The following is a 12,712-nucleotide window of genomic DNA, read 5'->3' on the forward strand; positions in this document are numbered from 1 at the left end:
CCCAAAGCCCATCGGAGAGGAAGAAGGGTCGCGCCCCGGGGGTTTTTTTAGACATTCCAGCGGCCTCTTGGCTTAACGGAGACGCCCAAACGTCCTGGCCATTAGCACAGGGTCACTGATCCATTAACAGTTCAGATCCGGGTGACCACGACCTCCAGAGAGACAGAGACCACAATCTCGAAATGTTCATCTTCCTTTGTGGTCCTTGAATCTGAGCTACGGGACTAGACGCCGCTCGTTAGGAATAGACTCGTTAGGAACAGACACCGCTCGTTCGCTCACGTCACATGCCTGGAGCACACAACTCCCCTTCTCTCTCTGATGATGCCGGCTGCATTTTTCCCAGCTCGGTTCGTTTACATCCCTTCCTAATTAGTCTTTACAGTGTGTCGGGCCAGGGCCGTGGGTCATGTCAATCTGTAAGTTCATTAACTCTTTCTGGCCCTGTCACCTTTCAACGAGATGGTTTATTACACTCGTAACACCACAGCTGGTGACACGGGGACCCGCCGAGATGCGCCCACCTCTGGGGCGGGGCGGCTGGTGACACGGGGACCCCTCGCCCGGCGCCAAGACGCGGCCACCTCTGGGGCAGGGGGCTGTGGCCGCTGCATGTAACGGCTGGTCCCCACAGGCTGGGGGGTCTGCGTGGCGGCGGGGGACCCTCACTACACCACCTTCGACGGGCGGCTCTTCCACTTCATGGGCACCTGCAGCTACACCCTGACCCAGACGTGCAATGCCAGCGCCGGGCTCCCCGGCTTCTCCGTCGAGGCCACCAACGAGCACCGGGGGGCCAGCACCCGGGTCTCCTACGTCCGCGCTGTGGCTGTGGAGGTGTTCGGCCACCGGGTGGCGCTGCTCAAGGGGCGCCGAGTGACGGTGAGATCCCCCCCCCGTCCCGCCCCACATCCCACTGGGCTCCCCCCAGCTCTGCCAGTTCCCCTCACTCCCGCCCCGGCCCCTCTCTCTCCCCACAGGTGGACGGGCAGCGGGTGACCCTGCCGGTGACCCTGGCCGGGGGCCGGCTCGGGGTGCGGGTGAGCGGTGCCTACGCCCTGCTGCAGACGGACTTCGGGCTGCGGGTTCGGTACGACGGGACCCAGCGGGTCGAGGTGCAGGTGCCTTCGTCCTACGCCGGGCGGCTCTGTGGGCTCTGCGGTGAGTGCGGCCTGGATGCCTGGGTCCCCTGGTGCCCCCCCGTCTCGCTCGGACGCCTGAGTCCACAAGTCCCTGGATGCCTGGGTCCCCTGGTGGCCCCCGTCCCGCTCGGATGCCTGAGTCCCCGGGTGCTCCCCCATCCCGCTCAGATGCCTGGATCCCCTGGTGCCCCACATCGCACCCGGACGCCTGGGTCCCATCCCGGCCTCACTCCTCCGTCCCACCTCCCCTTCCAGGGAACTACAACGGACAGAGCACCGACGACAACCTCACGCCCAACGGCACCTCGGCCGGCACCGATGCCGACCACCTGGGGGAGAGCTGGGAGGTGCCGGGTGCCAGCAGCCCCGGGTGAGTGGGGCAGAGACGTGGGGGCAGGACTCCTGGGTTCTCTCCCCAGCTCTGGGAGGGGAGTGGGGGCTGGTGGGCTAGAGCAGGGGGGGCCGGGAGTCAGGACTCCTGGGTTCTCCTCCCCGGCTCTGGGAGGGGGGGGGGGCCTGGTGGGTTAGAGCAGGGGGGTTGGGAGCCAGGACACCTGGGTTCTCTCTGCAGCCCAGAGGGGGTGTCTCTGTGGAGGGGGGACCGTGACAGGGAGGGGGCTGTTTGCCTGGCACTAATTTTCCTCCCCTGCTCCAGCTGCACCAACTCTGGGGACCCGGGTGAATGTGACTCAGACATTGACCTGGAAGCTCAGAAGCCAACCAGCTGTGGATCCCTGACTGACCCCCAGGGTGAGACTCCAGTGGGGCTGGGAGCCCGGACTCCTGGGTTTGATCCCCGGCTCTGGGAGGTGGTGACTGAGGGGTGCTGTTGCCTTGCTCACCCCCCGTCTGGCTCTCTCCTTCCCAGGCCCCTTTGCCCCCTGCCACGGGTCTGTGCCCCCTGCGGATTCCTTCAAGAGCTGTCACTACGATCTGTGCGGCACCGGGGGCGAGACGACAGCCCTCTGCTACGCCCTGCAATCCTACGCTGACCGCTGCACCCAGGCCGGGGTCCCCATCGCTTGGAGGAACAGCACCCTGTGCCGTAAGCACCGCCCGGACGCCTGGGTTCTCTCCCTGGCTCTGGGAGGGGAGTGGGAGCTGGTGGGTTAGAGCAGGGGGGTTGGGAGCCAGGACTCCTGGGTTCTCCTTGGCTCCAGGATGGGAGTGGGGGCTGGTGGGTTAGAGCAGGGGGGGCTGGGAGCCGAGACACATGGGTTCAATTTCCAGAATAAAAAGGAAATCCCCAGACCAAAGAGTTGGGGCTCTGGCCAATGATCTGTGTGGGAAAGTCCTGGCTATATCCATGGGGGGGAGGGTCCCTGGGTCACCAGCCGCCCCGCTCCAGAGGTGGCCACATCTCCGCGCCGGGGGAGGGGTCCCTGTCACAGCCCCGTGTCTCTTGTCCCCCACAGCCTTGAACTGCCCCCCGGGCAGCACCTACACCCCCTGCGCCAGTCCCTGCCCGTCCAGCTGCACCGACCTGGGGGCACCCAATAGCTGCCCTGCCCTGCCCTGCGTGGAGGCCTGCACCTGCAACGAGGGATTCGTCCTCAGCGGGGAGACGTGTGTCCCCCTGAGCCAGTGCGGGTGCAGTGATGCGGACAGGCAGTACCACCCGGTGAGGGGCGGGGCTAAGGGTCAGAGCACAGGGGCTGGGAGCCAGGACTCCTGGGTTCTCTTCCTGGCTCTGGGAGGGGAGTGGGGGCTGATGGTTAGAGCGGGGGGGCTGGGAGCCAGGACACCTGGGTTCTCTCCCTGGCTCTGGGAGGGGAGTGGAGGCTGGTGGGTTAGAGCAGGGAGGGCTGGGAGCCAGGACGCCTGGGTTCTCTCCCAGCCGCTCACCGGGTTCCCCGCCCCCCCAGGTGGGCGAGAGCTGGATGGCGAACGAGAACTGCACCGTGCGCTGTACCTGCGCCAGCGCCAACAACGTGAGCTGTGAGCCATGGAGCTGCAGCCCTGTGCAGGAGTGTCGGCCGGAGGAGGGACTGGTGGGCTGCCAGGACACAGGTAGGTGCCGCCCCAGAGGTGGCCCGCATCTCAGCGCCGGGCGAGGGGTCCCCGGTCACCCGCTGCTCCGCCCCAGAGGTGGCTGCATCTCACCCCGTCTCTCGTCTCCCCCCAGGGGTGGCCTCCTGCCATGTGGCCGGGGACCCTCACTACTTCACCTTCGACCGGGCCATGGTGACCTTCCTGGGCACCTGCACCTACACCCTGGTGACCCTGTGCGGCGGGGACGGGCGCCTGGAGCCCTTCAATGTCACGGGGAAAAATGAGGAGCGGGGGCGCCCCGAGGCCTCCTACCTGCGCCTGGTGCACGTGGAGATCGGCGGGGCCCGCTTCACGCTCATGAAGAACCGACGGGTGCTGGTGAGACACGGGGGGGTGGGAGGGAGAAAATTGGGGGGAGCAGGCGGTGGGGGAGATGGAGGGGGGGCAGTTGAGGGGTCCCTGGGTCACCAGCCGCCCCGCCCCAGAGGTGGGCGCATCGTGGTTGCATTAGGGAGGGGAACACGGGGGCTATTTTCGGGGGACAGGCTCCTGTGACCCCAGCTGTCCCGCAGGTGGACGGGGAGCGGGTCCGCACCCCAGTGCTGGGCCGGGTTCCCGGCGTCTCCATCAGCACCAGCGGCGTCTACACGGAGCTGCGGAGCCAGGCCGGGCTGCTGGTCCGGTTCGACGGGAACCAGCACCTGGAGATCCAGCTCTCCGGCGTCTACTTCGGGCAGGTGAGCCTGGCCCCGCCCCCGGGGGGGCCGGACCCTTGCCTGGTCCCGCCCCCATGGGCGGGACCCCTGCATGGCCCCACCCCCATGGGCTGGGGCTGCTTGGTCCTGTCCCCATCGGCCTGACTCCGCCCTCCATGGGCCTGACTTCTGCCTGGCCCCACCCTCATGGCCTGGCCCCACCCACATGGACCAGACCCCTCCCTGGCCCCGCCCCCAGGACACTGGCCACGCCCTCATGTCCTGGCCCTGCCCTATGGACCAGACCCTGCCTGGCCCCGCCCCCATAGGCCTGGCCCCACCCTCATGGCCTGGGCCCGCCCCCGTTGGCCAGGCCCCTCCCTGGCCCCGCCCCCAGGGCCCTGGCCCCAGCCTGGCCACACCCTCATGGCCTGGCCCCGCCCTGTGGGCCGGAGCCCAGCCTTCTGCTGACCCTTGCCCCTTTCCTGGTCCGTTTCTCCCCCCCCACCCCGTGACCCATAACTCATTGGGGGTGGGGCTGACCCTTGACACCCCAGCCAGGTGACTCCGCCCCCTGACCTGTGCCCCCCTCCCCCCCAGGTCTGCGGCATGTGTGGGAATTACAACAACCGGAGCCAGGACGACCTGGCCCTGCCCAGCGGGCGCCCGGCCGCCAACGCCACCGACTTCGGCAACAGCTGGCGGGCGCCCGGCGACCCAGACCCGGGGTGAGGGGGGGACCCTGGGCTGGACCATTGATCATGCGGGGGGACCTGGGCTGGATCATTGCCTGGGAGGGGGGCTGGGTTGGACCATTCCCTGCAGGGGGGGCCCTGGGCTGGACCATTGACTGCAGGAGGGGGGGCTGGGCTGGGGCATTGAAGGGGATGGGGTGCAGGGGCCTGGGTTGGACCATGGACCATGGAGGAGAGGTACCTGCACCAACCATTAACTGGGTTGGACCATTCACTGATGTGGGGGGATGGACTAGACCATTGACTGGGGATGGATGGGCTGGACCATTGACCAGTATGGGGGTACTGGGATAGACCATTCACCAGGGCAGGGAGTGTGCTGGGCTAGACCACTGACTAGTGGGGATGGGCTAGACCATTGACTGGGCAGGGGAGTGGTTTAAACCATTCCCTGGGTGCAGGGGTGGAGCCTGGTGCCCCCCTGTCCCCACTCACCCGCATTATCCCCGCTGCCAGCTGCCAGCCGGACAACCGCGAGGACCTGGACCCCCGCTGCAGCCCACAGGAGAAGGAGCGGTTCAGCGCCCTGTGCCGGGAGATCCTCTTGCCCAAATACCAGGCCTGCCATGAGCTCCTGGACCCCCAGCCCTTCATCCAGAGCTGCCTCTTTGACATGTGCGAATACCAGGGCATGGCCTCCACCCTCTGCGACATCGTCCAGGCCTACGCCGAAGCCTGCAAGAGCCAGGGCTTGACCGGCCTCTCCTGGAGAAACAGCACCTTCTGCCGTAAGAGCCGCGCGGCTCCACCGGGAGCTCCCTGCAGGGCGTCTGGCTCGGCGGCTTTGCTAAGCTTTTGCCTGGGGAGTTTCCTTAGTCTGTAGCTGGATTCACCGAGTTTTTTGCTTGGGAATTTCCTTAGTTTGCAGTTGGCTTCACCAAGTTTTTTGCTTGGGAATTTCCTTTGTTTTTTTTTTTAGCTAGATTCACTATTATCTGCTAAGTCCCTTCGCAGTTTAAACTGCCTCCACTTTTCTTGCTCAACTTCCTCCGTCTTTTTCGCCAAATTCACAAAGCCGGGTTGGGTGGGTTTGTTCGTTTTTTGCCCTTGCAATCTTTTTGGCCAAAGATGCACTTATTTGTGGTCTGGGGAACTTTTGTAGTGTTTTAGTCAGTCCCCACAAAGATGGTCACCACATTCACAATGGCCTTTGTTTGGCTGGTGAATTTTTCGCCAGTCCTGCTCAGTTTATATCTGGGAACTTCATTTATTTTAAATTAGGTCCTGCAGTGGTTTTGTCTGGGAATGTCCTTCGCTCTTGTAGATTAGCCAGATTCAGACCTAGACACCTGGGATTTTCCTTCGTTTAACCAGGACAACAAAGGGGTTTTGGCCAGAAATTTCCTTTGCTCTCCCATAGAGCAAATTTCTTTTACTCTCCCCTCCCTGTAGTTTAACTAGCGTCACAAAGTTTTTTGGGGCTGGAAATTACCTATGGAAAAAAAACGGAAATTCTCACCCCCAAAAACTTTGGTAAGCTAGTTAAACTAGAGACATTACTATGGGAAAAACTAAGGAAATTCCTGACCAGAAAACTATAGAAATAGTTTTTCCCATAGTTTAACTGCCGTCGAACTGAGGTTTTCTGGCCAGGAATTTCCATAGTTTTCTCCATAGAAATGTCTATAATTTAACTAAAAGAAAAGGAGTACTTGTGGCACCTTTGAGACTAACAAATTTGTTAGTCTCTAAGGTGCCACAAGTCCTCCTTTTCTTTTTGCGAATACAGACTAACACGGCTGCTACTCTGAAACCTATAATTTAACTAGCATCACAAAGTTTTTTGGGGCTGGAAGTTGCCTTCTTTTGTCCCATAGTTTAACTAGCGTCGAACCGAGGTTTTTCTGGTCTGGGATTTCCTGAGTCATTTCTATAGTTTAACTAGTTTCAGAGTAGCAGCCGTGTTAGTCTGTATTCGCAAAAAGAAAAGGAGTATTTGTGGCACCTTATGCTCAAATAAACGTGTTAGTCTCTAAGGTGCCACAAGTACTCCTTTTCTTTTTGTAGTTTAACTAGTGTCAGAAAGTTTTTTGGGGTTGCGAATTGCCTTAAAAATTCCTCTCTACTTGAATCTTTTTTAAAAAAACTACGGAAATTCCCGGGGGGGGGGAAAGAAAACTTTGTGAAAGGAAACCCCCAAGACCTACTTTCTCGTCTCTCTCCCTCTTCCCCCTCCAGCCCTGCCGTGCCCCCCACACAGCCACTACACCAAGTGCGCCTCGCCCTGCCCGGCCACGTGCTCCGACCTCTACGCCCCGGCCAGCTGCCCGAGCCCCGTGGCCTGCTTGGAAGGTTGCGCGTGCGACCGTGCCTACGTGCTGAGCGACGAGACCTGCGTCCCCATGGGGGAGTGCGGTTGCCTGGATGACCAGCAGGGTTACCATAGCGTGAGTGCGGCGGGTGGGGGGGGATGCTGTGCGGAGATGGCGGGGGGGAGAGGCAGGATGTGACCCCTCCTGTCTCTGCTTTACCAGGCAGGGGACACGTGGCTGAGCACCCACTGCAGCGAACGCTGCGCCTGCCTGGCGAATGGCAGCGCCCCCTGCCAACCGTTCCAGTGCCCGGCGGGGTCCCACTGCGCCCTCAGCAGCGCTGGGGTCCGCTACTGCAAACCCACCGGTGAGTGACAGGCAGGGGGACGGGGAGGGGAGTGCAGGCTGAGGGGGGGATTTGGGGAGATCCGGGCACCGGGGTGGGGAGCGGAGGATAGGGGGGCTACCCTGAAGCACCACCCCCCAACCGCAGCCTCGCCCCTCTTCCAGAATTCCACCGGTGCACCATCTCCGGCGACCCCCACTACCGCACCTTCGACCGCTACGTCTACCACTTCCAGGGCCGGGCCACCTACGCCCTGACCACCACCCTGGCCACGCTGCCCGGGTCCCTGCCGCCGCTGAGCGTCTCGGGCCGGAACCGGCGCTGGGTCACCCACCACCGGGTCTCCTTCCTGCGGGAGGTCTACGTCGCGGTGTACGGCTACCGGGTCACCATGATGGAGGGCCGCAAAGTGGCGGTGAGCACCCCGAAGAACCAGCCGCCCCGCCCCAGAGGTGGCCACATCTCGGCACCGGGGGCGAGTGGGGTCCCCGTGTCACCAGCCGCCCCGCCCCAGAGGTGGCCGCAACTCAGCGCCGGGTGAGGGGTCCCGTGTAACGAGCTCTTCTCCCCGTTCTGTGCACCCACCCAGGTTAACGGGCTACGGGTGACCCCCCCGTTCCAGCCCACGGACGGGCTCAGTATAACACAGAGGGGACGCAGCCTTATCCTGCAGACAGACTTTGGCCTCTCGGTCTCTTTCGATGGCCAGGATCACTCAGGTGAGATGCGGCACTGTGCCATCTGGGGGGGCGCCAGCTCCCCTTCGGCCCCAGGGCGGGGACTGGCTGGCTCAGAGGGGTGGCAGGGTCCTGGTTTGGTGTGGGGGGGCTGTGTCTGTGCTGATCTGTCCCCATCCTGCCCCCCTAGAGATCGTGCTCCCAGCCACCTACCGGACCCACATTGGGGGGCTGTGCGGGAATTTCGACGGGCGCCGGAACAACGAATACACCAAACCGGACGGCAGCCGGACCCGCAGCCCCACTGTGTTTGGGGAAAGCTGGGCCGTCAGTGCCCCTTGGGGCCAGGCGCTTGGCCTGACAGACCCACTCCGGGCCAGGTGAGACCTCTGCCGCGTGGGGCCCCTGGGCATGGTCTCTCATTGTTGCACCCCTCCCCCTGTCAGTGGGTCTCTCCCGGTCTACCCCCATCAGTGGGTCTCCCCTTGTAGTGGGTCTCTCATGGTCTCCCCCAATCCCCCCATCAGTGGGTCTCTACCCTTCCCGCCATCAGAGGGTCTCCCCTTATCAGTGGGACTCTCCCCTCCACTCATCAGAGGGTCTCTCGTCGTCTCCCCTATTCCCCCATCAGTAGGTCTCCTGTTGTCAGTGGGTCTCTCGTGGTCTCCCCCCCAGGCGAGAGGTGCCCGAGGCCCCCCCAGAGTCGGGGTTCGAGGTTCAGTGCAGCCCGGCTCAGCTGGCATCGGTGAACGGGACGCGGCTCTGCGGGGCCCTGGCCGACCCCGAGGGACCCTTCCGGGCCTGCCATGGACAGCTGGACCCCGGCCCCTTCCAGGAGTGGGTACCCCGCAGGTGTCGTGTGTGTGTGTGTGTGTTGCAGCGCTGCCCCCTGCAGTGTGTGTGTGTGTGTGTAGCTCTGTGTGTGTGTGTTGCAGCGCTGCCCTGGGGGGTGTTGTGCTGGGCAGAGGTATTTGGGGGGTGTGGGGTTGTGTCACATGCTGTGGCTGTTGTTGGGGGGGGTGCTGTATTGATGTGCAGGGCAGTTGGGGGGTGTTGGGACGTTGTCTCGCAGTGAGGGGGGGGTTGTGTTGTGTTGTCTGTAACCCACCCCCCGCCCCCCGCAGGAATTGCGTCTACGACGTCTGCGCCGTGTACAACAACTCGGAGCTTCTGTGTGACAGTTTCACCGTCTACGCCCAGAGCTGCCAGGGCCTCGGGCTGGTGCTGCCCGGCTGGAGAGAGGCCACGGGGTGTGGTACGGCCGGCGCCCCCCACTCCCGACCCGCAGCCCCCCGAGCGCCCATCCGGCGCCCGCCACTCCCGACCCGCAGCCCCCCGAGCGCCCATCCGGCGCCCGCCACTCCCGACCCGCAGCCCCCCGAGCGCCCGGCCGACACCCCCCACTCCCGACCCGCGGCCTCCCGAGCGCCCGGCCGGCACCCCCCACTCCCGACCTGCGCCCCCCGCTCCCGACCCGCAGCCCCCCGAGCGCCCAGCCGGCGCCCCCCGCTCCCGACCCGCAGCCCCCCGAGCGCCCAGCCGACACCCCCCGCTCCCGACCCGCAGCCCCCCGAGCGCCCATCCGGCGCCCGCCACTCCCGACCCGCAGCCCCCCGAGCGCCCATCCGGCGCCCCCCGCTCCCGACCCGCAGCCCCCCGAGCGCCCGGCCGGCACCCCCCACTCCCGACCCGCGGCCTCCCGAGCGCCCGGCCGGCACCCCCCACTCCCGACCTGCGCCCCCCGCTCCCGACCCGCAGCCCCCCGAGCGCCCATCCGGCGCCCGCCACTCCCGACCCGCAGCCCCCCGAGCACCCGGCCGGCGCCCCCCGCTCCCGACCCGCAGCCCCCCGAGCGCCCAGCCGGCGCCCCCCGCTCCCGACCCGCAGCCCCCCGAGCGCCTATCCGGCGCCCGCCACTCCCGACCCGCAGCCCCCCGAGCACCCGGCCGGCGCCCCCCGCTCCCGACCCGCAGCCCCCCGAGCGCCCGGCCGACACCCCCCACTCCCGACCCGCGGCCTCCCGAGCGCCCGGCCGGCACCCCCCACTCCGACCTGCGCCCCCCGCTCCCGACCCCCAGCCCCCCGAGCGCCCATCCGGCGCCCGCCACTCCCGACCCGCAGCCCCCCGAGCGCCCATCCGGCGCCCCCCGCTCCCGACCCGCAGCCCCCCGAGCGCCCATCCGGCGCCCCCCGCTCCCGACCCGCAGCCCCCCGAGCGCCCATCCGGAGCCCGCCACTCCCGACCCGCAGCCCCCCGAGCGCCCATCCGGCGCCCGCCACTCCCGACCCGCAGCCCCCCGAGCGCCCATCCGGCGCCCCCCGCTCCCGACCCGCAGCCCCCGAGCGCCCGGCCGACACCCCCCACTCCCGACCCGCGGCCTCCCGAGCGCCCGGCCGGCACCCCCCACTCCCGACCTGCGCCCCCCGCTCCCGACCCGCAGCCCCCCGAGCGCCCATCCGGCGCCCGCCACTCCCGACCCGCAGCCCCCGAGCGCCCATCCGGCGCCCGCCACTCCCGACCCGCAGCCCCCGAGCGCCCATCCGGCGCCCGCCACTCCCGACCCGCAGCCCCCCGAGAGCCCATACGGCGCCCCCGCTCCCGACCCGCAGCCCCCCGAGCGCCCGGCCGACACCCCCCACTCCCGACCCGCGGCCTCCCGAGCGCCCGGCCGGCACCCCCCACTCCGACCTGCGCCCCCGCTCCCGACCCGCAGCCCCCCGAGCGCCACCGGCGCCCGCCACTCCGACCCGCAGCCCCCCGAGCACCCGGCCGGCGCCCCCGCTCCCGACCCGCAGCCCCCCGAGCGCCCAGCCGGCGCCCCCCGCTCCCGACCCGCAGCCCCCCGAGCGCCCAGCCGGCGCCCGCCACTCCCGACCCGCAGCCCCCCGAGCGCCCATCCGGCGCCCCCCACTCCCGACCCGCAGCCCCCCGAGCACCCGGCCGGCGCCCCCCGCTCCCGACCCGCAGCCCCCCGAGCGCCCAGCCGGCGCCCCCCGCTCCCGACCCGCAGCCCCCCGAGCGCCCAGCCGACACCCCCCCGCTCCCGACCCGCAGCCCCCCGAGCGCCCAGCCGGCGCCCCCCCACTCCCGACCCGCAGCCCCCCGAGCGCCATCCGGCGCCCGCCACTCCCGACCCGCAGCCCCCCGAGCACCCGGCCGGCGCCCCCCCGCTACCGACCCGCAGCCCCCCGAGCGCCCGGCCGACACCCCCCGCTCCCGACCCGCCGCCCCCGAGCGCCCGGCCGACACCCCCCACTCCCGACCCGCGGCCTCCCGAGCGCCCGGCCGGCACCCCCCACTCCCGACCTGCGCCCCCCGCTCCCGACCCGCAGCCCCCCGAGCGCCCATCCGGCGCCCGCCACTCCCGACTCGCAGCCCCCCGAGCGCCCGGCTGGCACCCCCCACTCCCGACCTGCAGCCCCCGCTGATGGGCATCTCTCCCCCCAGCTCTGGCCTGCCCGCCCCACACCTCCTACCAGCCCTGCACGACAGCCTGTCCCGCCAGCTGCGCCCGCCTGGCCGCACCGGCGACCTGCGAGGCCCCCTGTGTGGAGGGCTGTGCCAGTGACCCCGGCTACATCCTCAGCGGCCTTGACAGCGTCCCCTACAGCCAGTGCGGCTGCACCGACCACAGCCAGTACTACCAGGTGCGCCTGAGCCGGACGCCTGGGTTCTCTCCCCGGCTCTGGGAGGGGGGTGAGGGCTGGTGGGTGAGAGCAGGGGGGCTGGGAACCAGGACTCCTGGGTTCTCTCCCCAGCTATCGGAGGGCAGTGGGGGCTAGCGGTTAGAGCGGAGCGGGGCTGGGAGCCCGGACTCCTGGGTTCCGTGCGGTTGCTGACTCACCTCCCCCCCACCCCCCAACCAGATCAATGACACGTTCCTGACGGCTGACTGCGCCCAGCGCTGCACCTGCCTGGAGACTGGTGCCCTGCTCTGCGAACCTGCCAGCTGCCTCGATCCCCTGATCTGCGCCGTCGCCAACTACACCCGGGGCTGCTATCGCGGTGAGGGGGGCAGCTGGGGCCCAAGGGCCCCAGCCACCTCCCTGCAGAGCTGGGGAATCTCCCTTGGAGCAGAACTGTGCAGGGGCCAGGACACACGGTGGCCAATGCACCGTCTGCCTCTGGGCTTGGCTGCAGGGGGGATCGTAAGAGGGGAGGGGGGGCTGGGAGCCAGGAGTCCTGGGTTCTCTCCCCGGCTCTGGGAGGGGAGTGGGGGCTGGTGGCTAGAGTGGGGGGGGGCTGGCAGTCAAACCCCTCTCTCTCCACAGCCAGCCCGTGTCTCCGCAGCCCCTGCCAGAACGAGGGCTGGTGCGAGGACACGGCCGGCGGGTTCCAGTGTCACTGTGTCGAGGGCTACACGGGGCAGTTCTGCGAGCGGGTGACGGACGATGCGGTCCCAGACACCCCGGCCCCGCCAGGTACGGGATCCCCCGTGGCCCGCTCCTGCCCCGGTGCCCGCCGGGCAGGGGAGACCCCCCCCAGCCCCCGCCGAGCCTGGCACCCCCTCAGCTGTATCTTCCCTCTGCCCGCAGGTCACCTCACCGCCATCCTCGTGGGCGTCCTCGTGCCCCTGGGGGTGATCTTCATCCTCATCGCCGGAGTTTGCCTCTTCCGATGGAGACAGCGGTGAGAGCCCAGCGGGGTGGGGAACGGGGCAAGGGCCTGCCCCCTCTGGGGGGCGCCGGCTCCCACCCAGCCCCAGGGCAGGGACTGGCGGGCTCATGGGGGTGGGGAATGGGGCACGGGGCCTGTCCCCTCTGGGGGGCGCTGGCTCCTGTCTGGCCCCAGGGCAAGGACTGGTGGGCTCAGGGGGCCAGGGAATGGGTCCTAACCCCACTGTGGGGTCCCC

The 12,712-nt window shown here is 67.8% G+C and overlaps 1 protein-coding gene across 1 annotated transcript in view; it reads left to right on the plus strand.

Annotated features, from left to right (window-relative positions):
- ZAN (zonadhesin) overlaps window positions 1-12,712 on the plus strand; it is a 34,657-nt gene that overhangs the window by 21,112 nt on the left and 833 nt on the right. The window contains 24 exon segments of the mRNA XM_043503610.1: window positions 635-882; window positions 981-1,161; window positions 1,398-1,512; window positions 1,798-1,892; window positions 2,011-2,187; window positions 2,558-2,763; window positions 3,008-3,152; window positions 3,268-3,512; window positions 3,707-3,871; window positions 4,430-4,557; window positions 5,041-5,312; window positions 6,763-6,971; window positions 7,059-7,203; window positions 7,347-7,597; window positions 7,772-7,901; window positions 8,050-8,239; window positions 8,535-8,696; window positions 8,984-9,295; window positions 9,618-10,256; window positions 10,301-11,148; window positions 11,308-11,507; window positions 11,727-11,865; window positions 12,132-12,281; window positions 12,396-12,489. Of these exon segments, the coding sequence (XP_043359545.1) occupies window positions 635-882; window positions 981-1,161; window positions 1,398-1,512; window positions 1,798-1,892; window positions 2,011-2,187; window positions 2,558-2,763; window positions 3,008-3,152; window positions 3,268-3,512; window positions 3,707-3,871; window positions 4,430-4,557; window positions 5,041-5,312; window positions 6,763-6,971; window positions 7,059-7,203; window positions 7,347-7,597; window positions 7,772-7,901; window positions 8,050-8,239; window positions 8,535-8,696; window positions 8,984-9,295; window positions 9,618-10,256; window positions 10,301-11,148; window positions 11,308-11,507; window positions 11,727-11,865; window positions 12,132-12,281; window positions 12,396-12,489 (5,446 nt within the window).

The sequence above is a fragment of the Dermochelys coriacea genome, chromosome 28 (genome assembly GCF_009764565.3).
Source record: "Dermochelys coriacea isolate rDerCor1 chromosome 28, rDerCor1.pri.v4, whole genome shotgun sequence".
Classification (NCBI taxonomy): domain Eukaryota; kingdom Metazoa; phylum Chordata; order Testudines; family Dermochelyidae; genus Dermochelys; species Dermochelys coriacea.